The 27,830-nt window shown below is 40.5% G+C and overlaps 1 protein-coding gene across 1 annotated transcript; it reads right to left on the bottom strand.

Moving 5' to 3' along the window:
* Positions 1 to 1,885: 1,885 nt before the first annotated feature.
* On the bottom strand, positions 1,886 to 23,902 carry crtac1b (cartilage acidic protein 1b). The gene is made up of 16 exons (XM_044215344.1): positions 23,732 to 23,902; positions 20,848 to 21,290; positions 20,326 to 20,516; positions 18,667 to 18,863; positions 18,129 to 18,265; positions 14,984 to 15,140; positions 12,724 to 12,858; positions 12,446 to 12,588; positions 9,220 to 9,356; positions 7,127 to 7,209; positions 6,756 to 6,856; positions 6,482 to 6,650; positions 5,140 to 5,285; positions 4,038 to 4,080; positions 3,794 to 3,937; positions 1,886 to 3,515 (listed from the first exon to the last, which is right to left on the bottom strand). Exons 2-16 carry the CDS (start codon positions 20,944 to 20,946, stop codon positions 3,388 to 3,390), a joined length of 2,010 nt encoding a protein of 669 aa, XP_044071279.1. The 5' UTR covers positions 20,947 to 21,290; positions 23,732 to 23,902; the 3' UTR covers positions 1,886 to 3,387.
* Positions 23,903 to 27,830: the final 3,928 nt, after the last annotated feature.

Here is a 27,830-nt window from a genome sequence, read left to right as displayed (position 1 = left end):
CTGCATGTTTGAATGGGCAGAGTAGAAACAGTAAATACTGTACACAGTATGTTTAGTTGCATATTGCATGTACATATAGTTAAATGGCTAACAATCTTCACTGTCATCCTTTCTCTGTTTACAAACTTCAGCATTAGCTGAAATTCCACAACCCATTTCAACACATTTATAGGAACAGATACAAACTGGATTCACCATGTCTTTGACAGTAAATGACTACATTGTTATTAGGATTGCAGAGATTAAGTAGGAGAATGTGAGCAAGAGGGTTAAAAACTATTGTGTCAAATGTCCTTTTAAAGCGTGCAAATTTTGATAAACACTCGTCGATCTTATTATTCATGCAAACTGTGAGCTTACATATCAGTCATTGGTGATACAGTCTGACCTAAGAGTGTGATTCAAACAGCAAAAAGTTTCCATTCTCTCTTTACAGCAACCTCAGTTGAACCTTTTTTTTTTCTTTTTTTTTTTACACATTTGTTAGTGAAAATTTCTTCAGCAAACATATTCAAATATTTGTGGACACGATCTTGCTGAACCCTCAGTAACTCTCACTCTCCACAGATTCTTTGGCTTACACAGAGAGCATGACAACATCATCAACGCAGATCCAACAGAGATCCGTGGTGAGTAATTTTAATTGCTTTAACACATCCATCATCGTTTGTTTATTAGTTTTTCATGCTCCGATGCCTCTTAGTTTTCATTAAAAATGTCTCCGAGACAAGTTCAGTCTCCAAATCTCAGCTGAAATGTTTGATATTTACAGGTGGCATCTGTGGTTTGGGTCCAACTCATTAGCAGGCTCAGGGGCTGATGTCAAGGGCCCGAGTTCGGTGCTGTATCTTAAATGGAATGTGTGAGGTTTTTGGCTAAAAATGTCCAAAATATATAACACTTGCCTCAGCGAGTGAATAGGGAGAAATCCATGAATCAGACACACAAACACACACACACACACACACACACACAGTCACTACTCTGGAGGACTGTACAGGCCAACGCTTGATGATGAATCTATCCCCTGCTATGACAGTGATTATGACACTGGATAAGATGGGAGTTGTAATTATAGTTTCTACACTGGGAGTGCCGGGATGAGAACTGATGTGGAAGCAAAAATCTGTCAGTCAGCATCAATGTTTTCACTTTTTGCTCATCCTTTCTGCCAAAATATTCATTAATTTCCTAAAATGTTTCAAGAAACGTGGCAACGAGTGTTAAATAAAAAACAAAGGGTTCCATGTGCTTTATGTATTTTACTGCACTATATCGAGAGCTTCACCATAAATGCTATGTGAAACCAAAAAAACAAGAAGAAAAGAATCACCTCAGAAACATTACAGTAATGGGGGAAGAGAGGTTTGTTTTAGTTTGCTTCAGAAAATCACAGCCCCCCAGATATCCACACCTTCGTCCTTTTGTCTTTGTCTGTGTTCCTTGATCTTTATTTCATTTCAAAAGGAAGGGAGGTCAAGTTATTATTAACTTTACATATAGTGAGTTGATGTTCATGTAATATTCACAACTAAGTCTTGTGATATTTTATATTATATATATTTTAGATTTTTCTTACTGTCAACAGATCCCTTAAAAAGACCAAAATCAACAATGAACTGATCCTACTGACTTTCTATTTGTTATTGCCTGCGTATCCAAAGCCTGATAGAGTTTATTCCTCTGTGCCACAGACCTACATTGTTGTTCAAACATTAATTAAAAATACATCAGTGAGCCACACTGAGTGACATGTTCCTTCATTACAATGAACATGGGAACTGTAGTTTATTTTGAATCAATCCCATGTACAGTACACCATCCTGCTGCTGTAAATACTGCACTAAAGCTGTGGCTGAAAATAGCTGCCAACAAAAACACAATTTACTCTTGTTTGAGTAGCATTTGCTAAAAACTACAGTGCCCAGCTGTTTTAGGAAATCATTAATTAATTGGTAATTAACTATATATTTGTAATGTGTTCAGTAGGGACCAATGGGCTTGAGTCAGAATGCCACAGACAGGGTAGGGAAGTTAGAAAGTATTAAGAGACGCATCATTGATTTTGTTTTTTTCAAGCGATTTGTTGACAATATCAAAAATATGGGACATCACCAGCCTTATCCTTTAAAAGTTTATATTATGTGGTAAATGATTTAAAAATTGTTAAATAAATTATTATGGATTCAAGTACACTTTCCAGCAACTGTGCTTAAAACATTTTATTTGTAAGTTTTAAATTGTAAGGAAATTTTGGTAGATTTTACAGCACTATGTTGATGCTGTCATCGTAAGCTTAACATGAAGAAACATCACCAGCGCTTCATTAAATGGACTAATGAATTTTGTTTTAGGTGTTTTTCAAGAACATTAATTTATCATGGTCCATGAAAATCCACATCTTCTTCCTTTTGTCTTCTTGTTCCTGTCACCTGCCCATTATTTTATTTAAATGGGAAAATAAGCGATACATACTAAATTAGGGATTCATATTAGCAGTAAATATGGTAAGCTGATGCTCATTTAAAATGTACAACTCAGAGTTCTACATAAAGTGGCAAATTATAAAAAAATATGAAAGTAAATTATGACGGGTTCAAGTACACCTTCCGTCTACTGTAAGTAAAATTAACTTGCTCCTGTCTATTCTAGTGCTCTCACACACACACACACACACACACACACACACACACATACACGTGTACTTATATTCTCCACTGTGTTGCTGTATTATTCATAGGTAACAAAATGTAACCTACCATCGGAGACAGATGGTCTGGCATATGGTCCTCTACCCGACTGCCTCTTTGGACGTAGTACACTCACATGCACACACACACACACACACACAGAGAACCTAAAGGAGACCTGGTGTTCCTCAGCATCCCAGTAAGCCCATAATAAGAATGAGAGTGACATTGTAAGGATTAACATAGTGGCATTGTGGAGATACAGATGGGGCCTCAGCATGTCTCTAATGAATGTGGTCTGTGGAGCCAGTAGATCTGTCTGCTGTATGTGCAGTGGTTTATATGCTGCAGCTCCACTTATTGACTTGGCCTCAGTTCAGGTCCCACTAAGGTAAGTGCCAGGTGATGACGTGAGGGCTCTGCGGGTGTGTGACACAGTCAGTTCTGAACCCCGTAGCTCCCAGCGAGCATGCTCCCTGTGTGTTTCTTTATAGTCCAGAGGGGGCCAGGAGCCAAGAGGTGACACATAGCAGCGGTGACGAGGGGGCAGTACTGTAAATAACTGATGGAAAAGGATAGCAGAGATCCATGGAGGAGTAGGAGGAGTAGATGTTTCAGTGAAAAGTTTGCTCCGAGAGTTTCTGTACATCCCCATTTAGCAGTGGAGAGAGTCAAGAAGGGGAGAAGACAGTGACAGCTACAGTAGTCCAGTCTGGAGATGGGTAGAGACGAGTGGTAGCATGGAGACGGAGAGCAGCCAGAAAGAAAGGCCTGACCACTTGCGTTCCCCAGAAGACCGTGTACCCCCAAAGTAAGCCACCTGGGCTGCAGAGAAAGAGGCGAAACAGAGGGCAGGGAAAAGTTAGCCAACATCTGTGTCGTTATGGCTGAAAGACAGCTCATTCACATGGGGGAGTTAGTCATGCAAGACAGCGGGATGCAGAGAGGGGACACGGCCAGGAATGTTAGCACCTCTAAGCCTTTACTCGAAACCAGAGTAATTAAGGCAGCTTAAGGCATCTCGTTCTCTGGCAGTGCTTCCTTTGTTCTCCTGATCTTGGTAATCCAGCTAAGTCTACCCTGACTCTGCCAGGACCACTCACCCACACAGGCTGACCCATCATCGTTGGGCTCAAAGCCCTGGTTGCATCTCCTCTTGGCACGACACTTATAGCTGCCATAGGTGTTGGTGCAGACAGGGCGGTCAGAAGGGCACACATAGGGAAACTGGGTACACTCATCTTCATCTGAGGGAGGGGGAGGTGAGGGAAGGAAAGACACTTTTTGTCTTGATTTTAAACAGGGACAAAAGCATAGAGTGGGTAATAGACAATCTTTGCAACTTACCTGTGCAACGGCCATTCTCATTCAGAGCAAACCCATGACCGCACTGTAAGACACAGTCAGTCTAATTAGAGACGCGAATGTTTTTGAATGAATGAATGCGTTTTTTTTTTTAAAGTGATCACACAGACAGTTGACAAAAAAAAGGAAAAACTTGATTAAACGAGTGAACATAACTATCGCAAATGCCTTCATTCAGATAGGGGGCATTTCTATCTACACATTTCTGTCTTGATGGGTGTGCTCTCTTCATCCCGCCTCATCCAAAGGGCATGGGAGGGGGGGCCACTGAATGGTTTGATGAGTATGGAAATTATGTGAATCATATGCTGTGGCCTTCGCAGTCACTAGATCTCAACACAACTGAACACCTGTAGGAGATTTTGGAGCGACGTGTTAGACAGTGCTCTCCACCACCATCATCAAAACACCAAATAAGGGAATATTATTTGGAGGAATGCTGTTCATCCCTCCAGTAGACTCTGTGAGGCTTGGATAATCTATGCCAATGAACACTGAAGCTGTTCTGGAGGCATGTAGACACCCAACACCTGACTAAGACACTTTCCCTTCAATTTGTTTCCCATCTGTTGCATCTTTAAGTTGATGTGATGGCATAGGTTTTTTTTGTTTGCAGAAAAATTTGACAATCCCAGTGAAAATTTGTGAGGTCTGTGCATGGCCAGATTAGCCTGGTAGAAAAAAATTAGCTGCTGAGCCCCCATTAACTGCCCGTTCTTCCCACTTTCTGTGCATGTGTAGTCTTTCTATGCTGGAATAGTACCTTACCTCAAGTTTGCTGTGTTGTAAATGGAATAAACTCATGTGAATTGTGGGATATGCAATATATAAGCACAACACTTAAATAATTAAGGTCTTAAAACAAGACCAGGTAACACACAGTAAGCCTGGAGTGTTTGGGGCCCCTGAGTAGTTGCCTGCTTTGCCCAGTTCGTAAACTAGCTTCAGTCTATGTTTTCCTTGAGCCCCTTCATCCCAGTGCAATGCTACAAAAGTTCTGCACATAGTGGCTAAGCCCATTCTCCAAAGCCTAACAACGTTTTAGATGATGAGAATTTAGGACTACTATGAAGCACTGCTGTACCTCTATTTCCACAGTAAGAGTGACTTCCTCCTCATCTCTTGGATAGTGGATCTCCAGAACTGAGTTGACATCTGAAGGCTCCAGGGGTCGGGCTGCTGAACGACCATCTGGCCAGTACACCTCAACATTGGTGGCCACATCCTTACCTGGTCAGACACACAGCACAGACACAACAGAAGAACATTCATATGTCCTTTAATGATTCTTGAGGGCTCATACGGTTCATTACATACTGCAGGTTATCACGAGTTGTCTCATGAAGCTTTCTCTCCTTTTTTCACTGACACAAATACAGTGAGAGACAGAGTGGCACTCTCCTCTTCTCTCTCTGTTAACTATTTTAATTAGGCATAGAGAAAGCCCCTCTCCAGAGGTCCTCTGCAGCCCTTAATTAAAGTGGCATTTCTAATGTAAACAGATCTTGAGTTACCTTGCCAGACAGTGATCTACTCAGCAGGTGTGCTGCCTGAGAGCCAAAGAATATTTCACCTGTTCTTCACCTGCATGACACCCTCTCATTCAGTAGTGAAGAGTGTCTCTCACATGTCTACCAGTAGTGACACTTTTTGCAAGTGTGGGGGTCTCTTCTGAGGCCATGGTAGTGTGGAAAGTTTGCTCTTAGAGTGTGTTGTGGGTAATCAGGCAATAAAATTAAGGGCTTCCAGAGTTGATATATGCTTGGACGGTCCTGATACAGAACAGCCAGGGAGCAGCGGTGGGTGAGCTACCACGCCTCGGTGACCACCAGCTGACAGTCCTATGGGGGCAGAAGGAGACAGGGAGCTGCTTCCAGCTGCAGCACCTGTCCCCCATCTCTCCCCACTTTGTCCACCCAGCTCCCTCCCACAGACAGCTTAGGCTCCCATGGGTTTCTAATCAGGCTGGAGGTATTAAAACAATGCTTTCCACATGGAGCTTTCATTACTCTCTGTAATGCTCATTCTGTCCATTTCTCTTTGTCTGTCCATCCTTTACCAAGCTGTGCAAAGAGTAGTGCTGTAATGGTTAGTCAATAAATTGATTAATCAATCACCAGAGACTAAATCAACAACTGGAAATCTGTTATCAAGCAAAAATGCCAAACATTTGCTGCTTTTTCCAGTGTTACATTATTGTAAAGTTATTATCATTGGGTTTTAGGCTGTGAGTTTAAACAAACAATTTGAAGACGTCATATTGTGCTCTGAGAATGTTGAATGTTGCTAAAACTATCAACTGAAAAATATTTCCTAATTTTATAATCGTTAGTTGCAGCCCTAGCAGAGAACACTTCCAGATAGCTAAGAGGTTACAGTTTCAATCCCTGCGACAGCTTTGTGTAACTGTTTAAATAAAAACTTACCGAGGCCAAAGTGGGCGACGGGCTCCATCTCACACAGGTACCCTGAGCCCCCATCGATGATCCGTGTGTGTGGGCCGCTCTTTTTAGTGTACACCACCACTTTAGCTCCTCTGGCGAAAGCACCGAACTTGGTCCGGGGAATCACTCGTAGCCAGGAGTTGGTGGTGCCCTGAGACACAAACAGAATGAGAAAAGCGAAGGTTTGTGTGTTATTACATTACCTACTGAGTGTTTGAAACTGATTTTGAGGCTTTTATGTCTCCCAAACACACACCTGGTTAACTTTGTAGATAGAGAGCGGCTGTGCTGCACTTTCACCATGAGACACCAGCAGTTCCAGACGCCCATCACCATCAAAGTCTGTGGCTACAGCTCCTGGAGATCCATCACATTAATGATGCAACTAAACACTTCAGGCAACAGCCTACATAACATTTATTATCCTCATGCAGGGAAACATGAACACCATGTTTCAACAGTCATAGAACTAATTATGTGGAACAAGTCTTTTTTCCTTTATAAAGCACATGAGGAACTACATGAGGAAATACCCAAACACATGGTGGAGCTCTGGTGCCACCTAATGGTAAGATGTTGGAATAGCAGACACTTATCATCTTTCATGCTGAGTTGTAAGGCACTCACCGGTTCCTCGTCCTTCAGGCTCTGATGCCTCCCCAACATTCAACTCTTCTATCTGGGGGTCTCCATGCTCTCTCCTGCTCACCCTATCAAATCAACATCACAGCAATTACCCATAAAATCATTGTAAAAATACCATGGCCACTATAAATATATAAGCAGTGTTGGAAAGTAACTAAATACATTTACTCAAGTACTGTATTTAAGTACAGTCTTGAGTATTTCCATTTTAAGCGACTTTATACTTCACTACATTTCAGAGAGAAATATTGTACTTTTTACGCGACTACATTTATTTGGCAACTATAGTTACTAGTAACTCTACAGATTAAGATTGTACATACAAAACATATGATCATCTTATAAAATATGTTAAATTGTTATAAAGTACCCAATAGTACATAAAGTAGGTCAAATTAGCTCCACTCGGCCAGCTACAGCATTTAAATGTTGCTTACATGTTAATGCATCAGTGATAATACTCTATAACACACATGCCATTCAACGTTTACTTTTGATACTAATCTTTAAATACATTGTGCTGACAATACTTATCATACTCATACTTTAATTTGCATAGAATTTTAAATAGAGGCTTGTACTTATAAGCTTGTAATGGAGTATTTTTGCAATGTGGTGTTGTTACTTCTACTTTAGTAAAGGATCTCAATACTTCGTCCACTACTGTATAAAAGACTTAAATGTCATCTAATATAGCATTCAGAATATGCGTAAACAGTAGCTATGAGGTTTTTTTTTATTGTACATGCTATATACAACATAGATAACTCACACAGCATGCACACCCAAAACTAAAACAAAACAAAGTACAAACACACACACATACAAAAGGGAAAATAAATAGATACAATTTTAAAGTTGACCCTGGACACAATTTTTTCTTATTAACCTATTTCCTATTTGCAGTTATGACTTCTATAACAATGGTTGACAGATGATAAGCCACAAGTGCCAGACATTCTTTCCTCTTCACATCAGAAATACATTTATTTTCTTATATGATTATTAGTATTTGTTGCACATACTACAATATGCCTTCTAAAATTAAATAAATATTGCTCTTAATTTATTTATTATTTACTTACTGAATTTTCTTTCTAATTTTTGTGGTTTTATCAGATTGTAATTGTTATCTTTCTGTAAAGCACTTTGGTAAAAACTTGTTGTTTTTAAAGGTATAAATTGACTTGATTTGAATGTCTGCAGAAAGACATTGTTTGGAAGAAATCATGCACATCACCAGCTACAGTACCATGTACCTAAAGTGACAAAGCATTTTCATATCCAAGTTTCATTAAGTTATAATTTCATTTTACAGTGCACTAATGTGCTGATCCTGGCTGTTAAACCCCTCAGCTCAGCTAAATATTGATTAGTTGTATTGAATTAATTAGCTTGGGTACAATAGTTTGAGCTTGTCTTTTTTCAGTGCCAGACAGCAGAGTTAAATTAGCTGATTCATCTTCATACTAGACAATGGCAGAGCCATAGGCTGTGGTGCAGTGACCCCTGTCAGACCATCATCATGTCCAGAAAGACAAATTCTCCTCCAATGACCTGGCGTGCAGGAATATTCTGATCCAGGAAATCTCTGGGGCTTACACTGATTATTGATATTCAGTATGAATTGACCCACCAGCTCATGGCAACATTCATCATGACTTCTGCATCCTGTTCAGAAAAATATGCCAGATCAGATTTCTATTCAGACAGGATGAGTTCATTCTACTATTAAGTCCTAACTATTGATATGTATCATGTATTGCATATTGAGAGCTGAGTTCATTAATATTATCTAGAGAGGAAGCCAAACTGTGATCCAAAAAGAGACCTAAAACTGTCTTAATGAAATATTCATTCATGTGTGGAGGAGGAGGCGGGATGCCAGACTAGATAAGTATCCTTGGCTGGGAATTTTAAATTCCTCTCAGCTTCCAAGCCCAGTTTTAGAATATTAAACCAAGACACAATAGTAGTCCATTAAGCTCATCACCAAAGTGCTATTAAAACTTACTATCATACTTGTACAACATGTGTGTACTTGTGTGCGCGTGTACGTGTGTGTGTGTGTATACCTAAAGAGCCTGTTGGCAGAGGGACCCCTGTAGGCGATGTTATTGAAGAAGACCTCCAGCTCGTTGTCATTGTCAAAGTCTGCAGCGATAACGGTGCGAACCGGGGACGGCATGGAAAACTTCTGGGATGCTATGTCCTGAGAAAAAAGCAAACACACGGCACATCAGTGAAACAAACACATACACACATGCATACATGTACAGAGGCCAAACACATGCAGGACATTTATTTTTTCTGTGGAAGGGAAATGCTTGAAATGTCTTTTTAGAAGTTGAAAGCAAATTTGAAAATTCAGCAGCAGCGATCACAGAGCACAGGGAATCCATTATAACCAAATCTGCTCACAGATGTGACCTGTACTGCAGGTGTATTAATACACAACATGTTTTTTTAATGCCATGCTCATCGTATTTGTGCATAGGAACATTGTTATGTTGTCTTTTGTGGATAAGAGCTAAGTTTATTTAGGGTTATTTAGTAATAATCCAACACTTATAAACATACAGTAAATGTCAGTTTTGTTACTCTATATGTTGATGACAGCATATTCTAAAATTATATAAAATGCTATTCTTTCTTTGTCTTTAATGGGATAGATGAGACAATTTTTTTGTCTGATCTGTTGGTCAACTCCACAGAGTAGTCAGGGGTTAAGTGTCTTGCTCAAGGGCACTACATTGTTGCAGAAAATCTACAGAAAAAGATGCAGTTTGATTGCCAAGTGAACTCTGAGAAGTGCAGTGGAAGAACACCACAGAGTCTTGTATCAGCAAATGATGTTGTCAACAACATAAAGGAATTTTAAGGAATTTCGGAATTTGTTATTACAGCTTGCATCCTATATGTGTTCAGTCCAACATGTGGATGGGTGGTGCGAGCTAAGCCAGTGGCTGGAGAGACTGTTCTATAACCTGAAGATCACAAGTTCAATCTCCACAACAGACAACATGTCCATCAATAATCCAGTCCTTGAGTTAGACACTGATCTGTCATCTGCTTACTCACTCACTGTAAGTCACCCCGGCTAAGAGTTTCATCTAAAGCCTAAAGATAAGAACAAAGGCCCTTCTACATCCTCTGGCATCAGAAAAGTAGACTGCAGCTCTCCTGCCCAAAAAAAGTCATCTCAGCAGAGGAGTTTTTGCACGAGAAAGTAACGGATATCTTGCCGCTTCAGTGACACGGTGATAAGTCGGGAAAGAGTTATAGAGCAGCCCTTCACTCCCTTCAGTATTTACTCCCGGTTTTAATTATAAGGCTCATAAAGCCGGTGGGGTGGGAGCTTACAGTGACCTTCTGCTTCTCAGGTGAAGGAGAGGGGATGGCCAGCTGAGGCCATGAGGGAGGGAGGGACAGTTGTACATTTACTATATTACTAGGTGGATGAATAGATGCGCCATAAGGAAAAAGAAAGGGACTCTAACCAAAATGAATATGCAGCACAGAAACATGAGATTTACAGGAAAAGAAGGGAGAAAGTTTGAGAAAAAAATGGTCTATGATTTTATATTAAGTATATTAAAATAGAAGGATTCACAATGTTTATAGATTTATAGGATTTTTCCAAAAAATAGTTAAATATTTAAAATAATATTATAAATATGTCCTTATATAGTACTTTGCTATACTGTTTAATGACAGAAAATTGATTAGTTGGAATAATGGTGTAAATAATAGGCTATAATTATATTGAAATTGTTGTCTTATATTCATCATATTTATTATAAATTTATTCATGCTCTGATTTCGGTATACAGTAGCTAAGAAAGTAAAACTTCTAGCTGGGACCTTTTCTATCTTTTAAAATGCATATTAGATACAGTATGCGTGTGTGTTTGTGTGCGTGTTAAACCTATTGCAAGGAAAAACTGGGCAATGGATTTTAATTAAAGCACAAACAGGCCTAATCGGCACTTTCCACCACCCAGACAAGCTGCTGTTTCAGCCCAATTTAATTAGCGGTTTACTGGAGTGATACAACAGTTTCATTATGCATGCCAAAGGTCAACAGGGCAGGTAGGAGTGTCAGCTTGTAAGGAGGAAAGGGGTCTTAAATCTGTTGTGGGCTTGTGATTTAACAATCTTGGATAAAAAAAACATCGACTAGCTAATTCAATTTGTCTTTTGTGTGTATGTGTGTGTGTGTGTGTCACGCTGAAATTGTGTATGGGCAAAGCATCACACAACAACCCCTTTCTTGACCCTTATAAAGATGTCTCCTGTGACGTTTATCTCTTTTGGTAAAAGATGCAGCCGCAGGTGCTAACAGATAGATCACCGAGCATGAAGCCTCCACAGATTTACACGCAGCAGAGCCCATCTCTGTCTCTGCTGCTCTTTACTGTACTACACAACCACATGCACTTTGCTGGCTGTCTCAAAGGAGTTGTCTATAGTCGTTGATTCAGTAAATCACTCCCCATCTTTAAATCCCACTCATTCTCAAAGTGGGCCTGCACTGACTAGTGCTAATTCACTAGCCATACGTTAGCATAGATAACTATGTGAATCATGGAGTCAATGGGTGAGATTTGCTGTCTTTGACCTGCTTGTTCATTAGTCATTGATTCTGGAGAGAGAAGAAAAAAGAACCACAACCTTGCTCTAAAACTCTCCTACATCATTGGCTGTGCCTGATTTTCTGATGGGGGAATCATTTGACACAAAGACTGTAGATGTGCTGGTTACTCTGGATTATTCATAGACCTGTGAACAGTTTTTATTGGAACTACTTTCTACCAAAGAAATGGTCCTAACCAAAGGCCTAAGCATGCTTCAAACTAAGTACAAAGTCAGATTGTCTAATGGCGATTTTTGTAGCTTTCCACAACCAACAAGCAGACAATCACACCCACTTTCCGAAGCGATTGGCCAGGCATGCGGAGGTCTAAAAGTTATTAGAGTTTGAACTTAAAAAGCTCCCCTTTTTGATACTTCATACTACGACAACTACTTCCATCACTTTTTCGTCTGTACAACCGAAAGTGTGTACCCATATCCCCATTAATTTTGTCTTGTTTCTCTATGACAGCAGCCTTTTTACCTTACCTTTGAGTGTGAACATTTAGAACAGGTAAATACACTTTTAAAGCGTCAAATCACTGTGTTCGTTTGAAGCATACAGAGACCTTTAAGCCGATACTGATACAAGAAGTTTTTGTGTAACTATTGGCATTTGTGTGCATAAAGAGTTGTTAAATACCCAGGAAACACATTTGGACTCACCTTGAACTTCTGTTTGCGGTTATTCAGCTGCATGTACAGGCGATGAGGTCCATTCCAGTTCCCATAGACGATGTCCGTCTTGCCGTCACGGTTGAAGTCTGCCAGAGCAACCCCTCTGCCATGCTGCATGGGGTCCTCCACACCTACAGGTGGTAATACACTCTATTATACAATAAAGCCTAGCTTGTGTATTGTTTTTGCACTAGATCCACATGATATTTTGAGAATCAACTGATCTACAAGGCTATGATCTGTTAAACTGTACATGTTCCTCTCACCAGCCTGCTGCGCCACATCAGTAAAAGTTCCATCTCCATTGTTCCTGAACAGGAAGTTGGCTCCGTACTCATTGTCGCAAAACACATCAGACAGGGTTTGACTGACAATGGGCCCCACCACGACACCCCGCCCTCCTGCACAAAGGAGACAGAGAGACGAGGCTCAGTGTTAAGAGAAAATTAGGCAGTTAAAAATAGGGTTAACAGACAATTTTAGAAAGAAAAAATTAAGCAGAATAGGTGAAACAAAAGAGAGGGAGGGAAAGAGATCAGCTCTATGACAAAAGTGAACAGCGAGTGATCATTACTGTCTTTCCAGGCCATTTCCTCTAAGCAGGGCAGGTCTTTCTGCTGACACAGACACTGCCTCTGATGTGCTACACACACACAAAAACACCTAGACACAAGCACAAACAAATACGAAAATGCAAAGATGCGACATGCTGAGAATCTTTTGCATTAACTAAAAACTAACTGTAATTTTCTCCTTATGAAAAGATCTTTGTGTTCAATATCCTCTCAATATCACCCCAGGATTTTCCAGTGGCATTCTATAAAGTGAAGTGTCTCATCTGAGACCAGCGACGTCTAATTATGGAGTTGAAAGGGCTTTGATTGCCCTTCCAGTATGCAGAGTCAGTGCCGTGAGTCAGGACTTACTCCTGATTTACTGGCCCGCTCCATCAGCCCAGACAAATATCACTCGCCCCCTATGGCCATAAACCACTAATGTCTCTCCAGAGATATGTGACCATTAGATATACAACTTCACTGACTGTCCCTCTGCTCTGATTAACGGCAGTTTGATGACAAAGCCATCTACCGTACATCATTCACAGTGATTCTGGGCCAGCCCACTCGGCCCCCCCAGTGGCTTAGATGACATCCTGCATGCAAAAAGATCCATGGATGACAAAGTCGTCTCCCATTTCCAAAACTTACTTGGACATCAGCGTCAAGGACTTTTCAACGGTTACAATAAAGTGTCATAGAGGCAGTGTTTTTTACTCATGATGGTTTCTATTATCAAAGAAACAGATCATGGTGAAATCCTTCATTTTGGCATTTATTGTTCTCCTCTTCTATACCAAAGCAGGTATCCATCACAGGGTTAAGTGAAGTGTTGATCCAAGCTAGCAAAGTGAGCTGAAGTGTGGTGATGAATTTTAGTGCTATTTTTGAAGTACAAAATCAATTTCAAGGTCATCCATTCAGTTTCAAAAACATTTGAATGGCAACTTTTGCAGCAAGGCAGCTTAAAAAATAATAAAGACACATTCAAAATGTAAGACGATAGGAGGCATTAAAATGGTTAACACAATGCACACAATAAAAATACAACAAATGGTCAAAAGATATAAACTGCAGCGAATGAGATAAAGTGCTAGGCTTTGGTGGGAACTGAGAGGCAGTTTATGGGATATATTTGAAATAAATGTGTTTGTTGCACATGGAATAGATAAAAACTTGAACCTGTTACACCTAATTTTCAGGAGCCTGTATCTTCCTTAGAGAGAGGATGATGTGAAATTGCGAAGATGGATTTTGCTTTTTGGTGATTTGTCAACTACAAATGTCTGACAAGGAAGGCTGCTTCTCACCACTGATTTTACTGGCCACTTTGACAATGTAGCCTTGTTGCTTCCTATTTTGCACACTTACATCATCTTACAAACCAATCAGTAGAAGGGTCAGGAGTGATTATATGACCAATCTGTGAAATAACACCAGCAACTTCCTGTTTAATGTCAACATTAAAATCAGACCGACTCTGACTGAGCTGGTTGCACATAAAATACACTGTGCTGTAGTGGCGTTCACATTCTTGTATTCCCGCCTTGAGAAGTCTGGGGGAACCACACCAGGCTGTGATAGATGCCACCGCTGATCTGATGTATGTGTGTGTCGTCCTTCCCCTTTGCTTTCCTGTGACTTTGACTAGAGTAAACAGCTGACAGGGCCAAAAGAGCCCACTAACACTTCTCTTCCTCTCTCTTTCTCCAGTCCTCTCTTTCTTCTCTCATGCTTACACTCATCACGTTTTCTTTCTTTCTCTCGCTTTTTCTTTTTTTCTCGCCTGGCACCTCTCCAACTCTACCTTACTCACCTCCCATCTAGCACCCTCTCCGTACAGAAGTCCTATATTTCAGACTCTATGGACCTCTGCAGATGTCTGTATAAATCAGACTGAAGGTCCAGTAGTGCTGGATGATCTTAAAGCGAGGGTCTACGTCACACAGAGTCATTTCTTCACACCTACCAGTGAACTTGTTGACTCCAGCCTGCTCTGCCACGTTGGAGAGGGCGATGACCCCCTGTGAAAGGTCACTCGCTGCCTCGTCCATTTCTATGAGAGCATGAGCACCCACGTTGCCACTGGCATAGTTAGCTATGTAGATAGCATAACGTCCTGTACCCTGAGAAAAAAACAAATATGGTTTATGTTCATTAATATATTTATTAATATACTGTACTTATATATTTAATATACTTAGCAAAATAAGGAACTAGAAGCGGCATATGTAGCTAGATCTGAATTGATAAATCATTTGATGATTCAGCAGAACCCTTAAAGGGTCAGTTCATCTATTTTACAAAAAACTGTCTAATCACTTGCACAGGTTTTTGAGATTTGTCTCTTAGATTTCTGCTGCCACCCAAGTACAATGGAGGTAAATGAGTGGAGGCAGAAATCTCAGAGATCAGTGTCAAAAAACCTATTTATTTTTTTGTAATTTAGGGGACCCTTTAAAGGATATGGCTTGTTATATTTTATATTTGTCTTATTGTCACCAAAGACCGAATCCAACAATGTGTTCAGGGAAGGGTAGGGTAGGTTTCATTTAAACCTGCAATAACTGATTTTTTTGGCCACTTGGTGGCAGCAGAAACAAGATGTGAACACAACACTGACATATTATCGCTTTTTAAGTTAATATGGCAAACTTGTTGCTTATTTACACATCCGGCAGTTATGGAGAAACATTAGCATTTATTTGGAGTCGTGTTTCTGTCCACCTGGCGAATGTAAGTCACTCTATTTTAGCTCTGTTTTTGGTCTCCACCAACTCCTGAGGGAAATATCTGGCTCTTTAGCTGCTAAATGCTCCACTATGTTCACCAGCTAATCGCTAACTGTGTCTGTCTGTTGTTTGGTGCTGAGCAGGTAGTGTACTGTGGGTTTTTAGAGTTTTTTCACTGAAGACAGATGCCTGCTGTGGCAGAAAACGACACTATGAGAAACAGTAAAGTTGAAGGTCAGACAGCTAAACAATGAGCTGAAACTCACTCTAAAGCTCTGTAAAGCTGAGGGGAGCTGCAGATTCAGGTGATAATTTTCTCTAGGTTCATTACGATGAGCAACCTCACATTGTCATTTGATACATTGTTATTCTAAAACAATTGATTATAGCTGCTTTAAATAAAAAGCCAAATAATTTCATAGAAAGCTGGGCCCAGTAGTTTTCAGCTAACTAAAACAGGATTGAATAGGTTATTTGAAAAGCCAGACTTATCCTTGAACCATCTTTTTTTATTCTTTTGCTGTCTTTGTGAATATTATGCATAATATAATATATATTCTCCCTGTTCTTTTCCCTTTATCTTCCTTTACCCTGTTTCCTACCCTTTACCCTCTTTTCCTCAGCCTCTCTCCCTACTCCTTCCTCTGCCTCCCTTTGGAGATTAATTTCACACTCCATTATCAGTCAGAGTCCCTGCAGACACAAACTCACAGACGGAACCACACTAATAGACTACACACTCGATTCCAATGAGCTTTCCCACCAGGCCTAACATATTTCAATCAATACAAACACATGCACATATGCAAAAGCACACATATATACAGGCCATTTTACCATTTGTGTTAACTTTAGTATATTTTCACAAGACAAGAAAAGCAAATGAGTCTAGTTGATGTAAATGTCATGAAGCGTCACATTATGGCCTGCTGAGGTGGGAGGAGTGGGTTGCACTTACACACACACACACACACACACACACTGAACTTGACAAAATGAGAATGAACTACAATGTAAGACCTGAAGGCCACTGGCAGTTACTTAACAAACTTAAAAGTCAACGATTTTTCAATAAATCTTTACCCAAGGCTAATTTCTGTCATTGAGATTGGCATTGTGAACAGACATGCATGCCTGCAAAGTGCATGTTGGTGCAGGGATATGTGACTGCATGGCCTTTATATCAGTCTTTACAGCTATCACTGAGAAGCCTGAATAAGCTACCACCTCTAATGTAACATTTTCATTTTTTTTTTGTTTTCAAAGGAAATGTATATTGTGCTTTTTAATCAAACATATTTAAATTATTCTGGCCTTTAATCCACTTATTTTCAGAAGCTCCATCCTGCCTGCCAGTGCAAAGTGAACTGACTCATCATTTCAATGCGAGACCCCTCAATATGTCACCTTCATCAGTTTGTATAAGACTAATGATGGGACGCCACTTTCAAGGAGACTGGGAGGGATAAAACAGTTGGATGACTAATTATCCCTCTTTTTTCCTGAATGATAACACTTCATTTATGAGTAAACAAGACCAAACACATTAGCTACCCAGCCGACTACACAACATGCTTTGGTTTTGGCCTATGTAACCCTCTGCTGCTGTTCCAAATCTGCTCTAATAAAACTTGCAATAGGAAAATGCATTCTCTCTCTCTGTCAGTCTTCTGGAACTAGCATGGAAGAACACACATCAGAGGTTTGGCTTCCTCTAAAAGCATTATGCCATTAAAAGCAGATATCTTTCCAATCGGTTTGGCAGCTGCACAACCTATCAGTGCTCAGTGAGATGGGACTGTGGTTAAAAAAATCTATTGTAATCCCTACTGTCCTCTTCCCACTATTGCTTTCTTTATCCCATCCCCTGATTGGAAGTGAGAACTGCATGCGTCTGTGTGTGTGTGTGTGTGTGTGTGTGTGTGTGTGTGTGTGTGTGTGTGTGTGTGAAATAAGAGACAAAGAAAGAGTGTGAGCATGTCAGTCAGAGAGAGAAAAAAGGGAGTAAAGGAGGTGGAAAGAGGGAAGAAAACAATGGGAAAGGGACTGAGAGAGAGAGAAAATGCTACGGGCAGAAAGCAGTAGTGTGCAGTCATCACTCCTCTCCTCGTACGATGTTCTATAAAACAAACGAGCCCTTGCTTCTGTAATTACACTGGTGCGATGGACAGAAGAGAGATAATGGCACACAATTCCCCCAAATGAACTGTCATAGCACATGCTGAGAAGGGCGGCGTAGGCAGGGCATGAGTTATCACTGGTAAACAAACAGAAGCACCCATGCATGTACGCAGAAGACACTCTGGGGAGTTTGTGTGTGGCATGGTGTGGATTTGCATATACTCTACTCTTTGGGTGTGAGTGTGTATGCGTGTGTTGTACCTTTCTGTCCACACAGGCCACTGAGCGCCCAGCCATACGGTTGGCTACATCTCTGTGTTCGTTAATGTCATCGTTCAGCAGATCTTCAAAGCGTCCATTACGGAACTTAAACAGCTTGTCAGAATATGTTGCCCGACCTTGATGCGGAGAGACGCAGAGTTCAGGAGAGGAAAAGACGGAGAATAAAGAGGTATTATGCAATACAAAACCCGTGGGTGATTGGTAACAGAAGAGTAGGTTGCTTTGGCTGCAAGTGACCTCTATCATTTTTATAAAAATGATAGAGGTAAGGTGTTGCAGTTTTGGCACTGTGTGCGCTCTATAGCTCTCAGATTGATTAATAGCTGCACAAAGCTTATCTGTTATCTGATGAAGACTCAGATGAGATAAGCTTAATATCTGCATACTGATTCATCTGCTTTGTCTCTGTACAAGAAAAGAGGTACAACCCCTGTGTGAGTGTGTGCACATATGCATTTGTCAATGTATTTCTATAAAAGTGTATGTGTGTGTGTGTGTGTAAAAGAATGTACCGTACCAGAGAAGGCGTTGTTGGTGTTAAGGACATAAATCTCCTCCTGACCGTCTCCATCGATGTCACACGCTGTCACTCCGATGGCGTTGCCTTGACGATCTCTCAGGGCGTAGAACGGGGAGCTACGGTTGTCAACTGCGATGTTGACAAGCCTTTTCCTCTGCTTGTCGTACTTTAGCACCAGGTTTGGGCCATTGTAGCTGTTGACAGGACCGAATGGCAAAATGTTACATCTTCATTATATTACAAGTACATATCAGCAGGAATTTTGAAGACTAAATCATGGAGTGCCACTTTTTGGTACACCATGGTACTCAAGATTCTGTTATGCAGAGTTTTGTAAAACTGGATTTTTAAAGCCCCTGAGAGGGGAACGCCACTGATTTTACACATCAAAGTCTGTTAACGTGAAAAAAGTTGTATAAAGCCTTTTGTAAAAGTCTGATAAATTGCATCAAGTGATGTCTGGCAACATATACAGATATATTCAGATTTTGAGTCAAATGTTGCTAAATCCTGATTGGTGCTCAGAATTACATGGCGTCACCTTTTTGAGTGAGCCAGAAACCAGTGAGAGGAGCACAGACAAAAACAAAAATACGGAAAATCTCTCAATTGAAGTAAACTAAACAGTTCGAACTTTGGCAGAAACCTTTGTGTTCATGGAGGACCACATCATTTACAGTAAGAAGTTGGCTGAGAAAATATATTTTCGACCTGTAAAATCACCAGTCTGCATTTTTTATTTAAAAATTATCGGTTTTCATAATTGGCATCACGATAACCTGGAACTGGAATCTGCTATCTAATTTTCTTCAGGGCGCCAATTTAAAGGTTCCAAAAACCTCTTAAATGTTGTACATGTTTGGATATACATTACAAAAGTTTTTGAAACTCTGCCCTAGGAGATATTTTTGATATAGTCTGTTAATGACACAAGAGTGACACAGAAAAGAGGCCACAAGGAGGACAAAAATTTGGTCTATCAATACTTTAAACACTCTTCTCTGTTCTGACTGTTAGCATGGCCATACAGACTGATTATGAGTGAATAAGCAAACAAAAGTGGGACCACAGTAACTTGCTGTGACTTGTCCCACCTTCATCTATTGTATAATAATGGTGTAATACGAATACAAAAAAAGCAAAACATTTTTACCATGCTATACTTAAGTACTGAAGGTAAACACAATTACATTTAGGTTTTGTGATACCTGCTAAATAGGATGTCTTGGCTAAATGACATTTATTAAGCAGGGACATTTTGGTCGATCTATATTCTGTTAAGCATCTGGAAATTCATTGCTGCTTCACTGGATGGAGGCAGGCTTGCCAAACTGTTCCCATCAATGGCGCTCTATCCAATCACATCCATTTTTATCCGCTAAGTGAGCCTCAGGGCACCCTTACCACCTCTCGTCTTTTGCCTTTGTCTTCAACCTTTAGCTCGGAAAATTACAGCATACTTTTATTTCAGCCTCCGATTAGAGTTAGATATCACTCAACAGTTAATTAATTGCTCTAATTGTGCCTAATGATATTGGAGTACTTGTAACACTGTGAAAAGAGCAAGGGGACATTAGAGATTTAGGATTCACAAAGCTTGAATAAACTTTGAGTAACAAAAGGCAGTTTTACACAACCTGCCTCCCCCTTTCTCACCCAGCTACAAATATCTCCAGGTCTCCGTCCCCGTCCACATCAGTGACGGCCACGCCGTAGTTGAGCTGGGTGGGGTTGTTGTCGTAGTCAGGAGGAAGGACGGTCTTGGTTATAGCTGAGAACATGGGCTCTGATCGCTGAGCCGAGGAGAGGGCAGGCAGGAACAAAACCAGCCAGAACAACATCCTCACCTAAAGGGAAAAACATACAGTTTGCAACAGCTGAATTTAAGGAAGGCTACCATCATGCTGTTCGTCTTTTTGCAGCTTCAAAAACCTCTGCCACTGTTACTTTCTCAAATGAAGTTTCCAAAGATTTCATATGTAGTATGAGATTTCATACGTACATAGTCCGAACTAAAAAGTAGAACAATGCTACAGTACATCCTTAGAAAAACACTTGTGAGAAGATCACAAATCCCATCCAACAAATTCCCACACAACATTCTTCGACTGGACTATAGCACACATTTGTCCCAGCAGTCGAGGCAAATGAGAATCAAATAAAGACTGTAAGTCATACACTTGCAAACTGCAACACATGCCCTTGTTGCAAATTCTCCAAATCCATCGCAAGGCAAACAGCAGATCGTTGGCAGAGCTTCCTGCTATACTCGGACATAAAGATGAAGATATACCACCACAATCAGTGGCGTTCTGCAGGGTTAGATCTGAACAACCCATCACAGGCAGACAGGCTGAGGAAGCACAGGACAGAAAATCCATACATGGAGCAGAGCATTAGCCAGAGGTCAAGTTAGCACAGAGCAAACCAGTATGCCCTGATATAACAGACCTCAGTGTGCAGTGACCAACTCTAAATTGGGAAAGCTTTTTTGGATAAAAGGACCATGTGATGTATAAGTGTGCTTTTAGTGGTCAGTAGATAAAAGGTGAGCAGAGAGGAATTGATCCAATCGACTTGTGGAGTGCAGGCAGGTAGAGGTGGGGTTTCTGATGCTCAAACTGAAAAGAGAGAAGAGAAACATGACTCAGGAGAGAAAGGAAAGAGGAAGGTCACCTCCTTAAGGCTAAAATAAAATGCTCATCATCAACAGCGCCGCAAAACTTTACACACACACACACACACACACACACACACACACACACACACACACACACACTAAATGGCGTTTACAAGCTGACAACTTGATTTGCTCTGCCTGTGGATTTATGAACGCAGCCTTCGTCGTAGTACTCATTCCACCTGTAATGCTATTGAGCCGTTCCCATCTCTGCTTCCATACTGCTGCAGATTCTCCCTTTCTGCTCAGAGTGTCCAGGTGATGTATGGCTCTTTAACATCCCCCTCAACAATTCAATTTAAGATAAAACCGCATTGCTGTTTGAGTAATACTCTCAAAAGAACAGCAGCAGGGAGAGAAAGCACCTCCGCTGACACCTGCAGAAATATGGCCAGGGTTAATGCTAGCTCTCCTGGCGGGCAGCGCAGTGATAACGCTGGATGGTAGCTATGTAGACTGCGGCTGTTAGCAAGAAGGGTTAATTAACAACACTGGGTGCTCAAGATGAGGCAGTTTCTCCCCATTAGAGCAGGATGTAATGACAAATGAGCTGAGAAGTTCCAGACTACAGAAGGTAGCTTTCCAAACTTGCTCATATACTCAATGTCAGATAGGGGCAGTGAGCTATAAATTAAAAAGAGGAGGATAAGGTGTTGGTAAAGGGTAAACTCTTTTGGAATATTTTTTTATGTGAAGATGCACTTTGAGGGTCATTTTAAAATAGACAATTAGAGGACAAAACAGCTAATTTTAGATGATACAAACTCACAGGTGGGCACCTGAACTTTCATGCCCGTACAAACGAGGATAAAATATAAGACAGGGCATTATTCCCATGGTCCTGCACCAGGACAGCGGGCATATTTCAGTTCAGCACCAGTCAGAAGTATTCCCCATAATTCAGCCATGCAAAGTAATAACTAGATAGAAGAGGGATGTAGAGAAAGGACAGATGAGTGCTTGAAACATTGTGGACCGGCCTGATAAAATGGTGGGGTGCTACATTATGCAGTCAAGGACATACAGTCGTTTTCCCCCACATTCACTGCAGTAAAAACCAAGACACCTGAGTCGCCAAGTAAAGTTGCAATATAACTTTTCTACGAGCAAGGATTTGACAATTGATGCGCTTATTTGGGTTTTCGGATGTAACATCTGCAGGATCGTCAACAAGCCGTCCCACTATAAGAACAGGAAGCATCAAGTAAAGTAATTTGTAGTAAAACAGTCTGAGACCATGAAATAGCCCTAAAAAAATGTGTTGTTTGAAGCAGAGAAATGTTTTCTATTTGGTTATTTATGTTGGCATTAAGAGGCCATTACCACAGCGTGCAACATCAGCTTGTGCTTTCTGGAGCATTCAAGCCCAGCTCTGATCCTGATAACGCTGCGACAAAGAGCCAGCAACATCTTCAGTTTCAAACACACGCTTCCAGAGGCTCTTTCTGTGAAGGACACCCTCACTGCAGAACACACACACACACACACACACACACACACACACACACACACACACACACACAAAGTGCTGTACTATTCCCAGTGAATTACACTTAACAGTCACTCTGAGCAATCAACAATTGCCATTAATGTTAAGCTCCAGTTCAACCATCAGTTACCACAGTGAATATCCGACAATGAGAACCTCATTCCAGCAAAGACACAGTGCAACGACTCACTATAACGCCTCACCTGCTTCACAACAAAACGCTGATTAGATCAGTAGTTTGAAACAAAACTTCATGATGATAACAGTTTTGATAGTTTTTGTAGAAAGTACAAATTTATTACCCATATGCTGCATGATACTGATTTTTTTATGTATGATAATGTATAATAATAGCATCTATCTATCTATACTCTTCTATATTTTTCAAACATGAAATTAGATCAAATGCAGACTCTAAATGAATAGGCAACCTATACAAATTACAAAAGGAAAAAGCAACTTAATTAAACATAAGAAACTGGAAAAACTGGGAAAAAATTACCAGAGCAATGTGCAACTATGACAAAAAAAAAAACATTTGAAACATGGATAATTGCTGCAATAAAAGAAACCTGCGGTCGTCTTTTCTTTCTGCTCATCGGCAGTTTTTTGAAGGGAATCCACTTTGTGTGAAGCAGCACTTAATCCGTGGCAGTTACTGTAGGTGATGATAAAACTGCATTACGAGCTGAAAACTGACTGAAAACTGATAACTGATAAGCAAGCGTCTTAATCTTGTGATTTGCTCTGAGCAGAAAGTTGCGTTCAAATCGGGACGGAGATCAACTTTCTATCGCCTCTTTCTGCAGCAGATCCCTGCGGAGCGCTACAGTCATCCTGAACCCGGAGGAAGGCAGCAGCTTCAGCAGCAGCAAGCAAACTCAGGTACTCACAGATGCAGAGACGCTCGGCAACTCCAACAAATCCTCCAGCGATTGACAGCCAGGAGATTGAAAGAGAGACGGAGAGACAGGCAGCTAATTGTGCCGTGGATGTCGCAGTTATCTCAAGGGTTTTTCCCACTTATCCCCTTAACACAACTTCCAAAAGATTTGCTTTATGAAATCACTTGTGTGATATTTGAGCCTATCACCGGACAGCTTGCGAGATATTTAAACACATAACCAATAACAGGGCTTGGAACCTTTGGGTGGGCGTGTCCCCAGGTGTTCGTTATGACGTGGCAGTCGGGCGCAGCTGGGATGGGGATGCTGAGCCTCCTCGGTTCAGCAGGGATGCTCCTGCCCCATCCACGTGCGACCATACATTCTGTTTTGTCTTTATATATTTTTTTATTAAAGTATTGTAATGTACATGTGGACTGACTACTGTAGTTTGATTAAGTAGTATAATTAGTTTATTTGCCAAATATCTTCTTTTTAACAAGAATGAGGAATAATAGGTGGCTTCAATAAAAAATATCTGAGCAATACATGTCAGAGGTGTAAGAAATCATTTATTTCTACAATTTTAGAAGTAAATGATTTCTATGGGCTTCTCACTACAACTTCTGGTCAAAACTCATTAAGGTTTCGTGGGGTAAAATCTTGATGCATATGCAGCTGTGTGGTCTGGACTTGGTTTTAGGGGGTTGGAAACCTGTGTTGTTAAAAGCATCAATAATAGTCGGGTGGTCACTCATATCTGTTGTTGAACTCTGGCCCCACCCTACAAACACTGCAGTTTGTAAACAAAAGCATTAAACAGAACAACATTTTCAATAACAATTTTCATCCACAAAATGACATATTTTCAATTTTATATGTGAATATTCTTATTTATATAGGCTAGATCAAAATGACTTAAGATTTTGAGTTTGATGTATCAATAACCTGACTGAAGAAAAGGAAGTAATTAAGTAATTAAATGCACACTTACAAATTAAAGTAAATTAAATTGCCTCTTTGACTTTATTAAGAAGAACCAGAGGGCTGTTTCAGCTCTCTTTGAGGAATAAAAGGAACAAAACAACAGCATCACATTTGCATAGAGCAGAGTTACAAGCATCAATAGCAATGGTCCTCAAAAATAATAAATAATATGAGCAAAAAGTTAGTGTTCTGTCTCATAACAGTCACAAGTGTGTGTGAGAGAGAAAGAAAGAGTTTGCAGGTTTACTGCTGCCAGATGTATAATTCTTATGTCATGCTCCACTGAGTCCAGCCTCCCAGAGACCCCCAATGAAATGAGTTGTGTGTGTGTGTGTGTGTGTGTGTGTGTGTGTGTGTGTGTGTGTGTGTGTGGTTGCGCACAGCCTGGTGAAATGAGATGTTCACATCCCAAGGACGTCTCCCACCATAATTTAAACTCACTGGTGCTGGAAGACTTCAAACTGAAAGTGCTGAAGTCATAAACCAGTGCACTTCTGTCTTTACTGTTATTGTCTGTGATCTACTGGTGTAAATCCGCAGGCAGGTGGCTGTGACTCAAACAATGCAAATACCAGGACAGAAACGTTAAGCTTTTCCATGCTGTGATTACTGCATATTGGCTGCAGGCTATAAAATTAAGTTAAAGACCCAAAGTCAACATTGCTCTTACTTATTTTGATTGCTCTTTTGTTGCTGTATATCTGCCCCATTTGATTTACAGGTAGCAGAGTTCTCATGACACGGTCACAAAATGTGAGGGGTTAGAGAAAGAGAAAATCCTCCAGGTTTGACATAGTGCGGCGCATGATACCTTCAGCTATTTACTCCCTGATCTACAGTCTCTCACAGCCGAGACCAGAGTATTTTTATTTATGAGGGGACAAAGAGACATCTATCAGCACTCAGCTGAAGCCAGTGACAGTGTATAGTGTGACTTTGAGACGGAGAGTGAATTGTATTCCTTCCCCTGGGGCACACTGGGACAAATCCCAGACAAGATGTTGTGGTTTGCAACTGTCTCCATCAGACTACACACACCCATCCAGCGCTTCTCACGACCTTACTTCACCCTCATTCGTTGCCAAGGTCACCCCCCCCGCCAGACGCAATGATCTTAAAATAGAGCTTCTTTAAGTGAAGATGAGGAATGTAGAAAGCTCAAGGGAAGATTGGGGAAGGGAGGGGCTTTTACTACAGCATGAAGAAATGTCCCCTTTCCTCTTTAAGGGCTGTTGAAAGATGTATAGTGCTACAGCATCATGATGAATCCCCTCTGCGCTGGATAGGAGAACACTTCTCATATCATTAAGCTTTAGTAATGGTCCCAAAGCCGCGTCCCCTCTGGCAGGGTTGCCTGCCTGCTGGCTACCTACAGATTCTCGCTGCTGCTGCTGGGATATCTCAGATATAGCTGAGGAAGATTTGGCTTCCTGGAGCAATGTTTAGTGAAGCTGCTAGATCCAGAATGTATTCTCATCAATTTAATATTATGCATGAAGCTTTAATACCCCACAAAATATATACTTCTATACTCTCAAATAGCACATAATGAAATCATTATTCCTACACTTCCCATAATGCAAACTGATACCATATGCTGATAGATGTTCCCTGCCTGGTTAACACCCATATCTTTCAAATTCCACATGCCAGTTTGTAATGCAGGCTTTCTGTTAAAAATGTGTAGTCTCCAAAATGTTTGACTTTTCTCAGACTTGGCAAAGTTCATCCAGAGCTACAGACATTGTACAACAGTTTTCACAGTCTGAGTAGAACTTCCTGTGACTAGTCTTAGTCTTTATTGTACCAGGGAGGAATGTTATCAAAGTCTGCACATGTTTGTGTCTCACATGACAAACATGAAAATGCATGCAATAGGCCTACATATGGTGGATATATGCTCATATATATACATACATATCCCTACCTATATCCCTTCATGTACACATGTGCACACACACATGTGCACACACACACACATATACCTACTGTGGAGGACCAGAACTGCCAAAATCAAAAATAAATAAATGACTCAATAAATAAATTAAATGGCATTAAATGCACCAAAAATGTAGGCATTAAATAATTTCTAAAATGTGAGACTAATTGATATTTCTGTTTTAATTTGCTTCTGTATTATTTACATTTGTATTAATTCCCATATTTATTTACTTTCCCATTTAATGTTCCATTGTATTTATTAATTTTTTGTTTATTTATTTATTCATGTTGTATGTATTTATTTATGTAGTTATGTATGTATTATTTTCTCATTGCATTTTCCCCCTATTTATTTCCCCAAACTTATTTAGTTCTGTCTTCTTTTTTTCACTTTCAGGGCAAATTAATCGCATATTAATTTATTTATTGAGTCATTTATTTATTTTTGATTTTGGCAGTTCCAGTCCTCTATAGAAATTGCTGCATGACACGATCATGGTAATTATAACTTAAACTTTTTATTACATGAACATTTTTCTCCAGAAAACATACAGTTTTTTGCAGTTGAACAGTTTACCTCTTGTTGTTTATCCTCCGACTGTTTTTTTGTCCTCTGTTTCATCTCATGCTCAGAAAACATATTTGATTTTCTGTGTGGATGAGCGCCAACTCCGGTCTTTGAACCTGTGCACCGGGACTACTCTGCTGTACTTTAGCCTCCTGGGTGTGAGCACATGTGTTACAGCATGCATTGGTGTGAATGCACTTATGTCTTTCCCCAACACACACACACACACACACACACACACACACACACACGCTCACATGCTGGGATATAGGTAGCCAACAGGGTCTTTCATAGATCAGCCTCCCCTGACAGCTCTCTTAAATGTCCTTGGCAGCCCCCCAACCCCCAGCTCTCGTTCCCTCTCTGTTCCTGCACCTTTTTCTCTCTGGCCGAGCCTCTGATAGATGCTGCCATATTTCTCTGCCTCTCTCCTCTGGAATGCTCCCATAACCACTGGGCCCTGTAATGCATGACGCAATCTGAATATATCCCATTAAGTGTCACTTTGTGGATGAACCTGTTTCTCCACATGCAGTTTGCCTTGCAGAATGACATGCAGAGGATAGAGACTGAAAGCTGACCAGCTCCTTTAAAGTCAAGATAAATGAATCT

Source organism: Siniperca chuatsi, linkage group LG11, assembly GCF_020085105.1.
Source record: "Siniperca chuatsi isolate FFG_IHB_CAS linkage group LG11, ASM2008510v1, whole genome shotgun sequence".
NCBI classification, from domain to species: domain Eukaryota; kingdom Metazoa; phylum Chordata; class Actinopteri; order Centrarchiformes; family Sinipercidae; genus Siniperca; species Siniperca chuatsi.
Note: the sequence above shows the minus strand (reverse complement) of the source record. Positions and strands in the feature narration are given on the sequence as shown.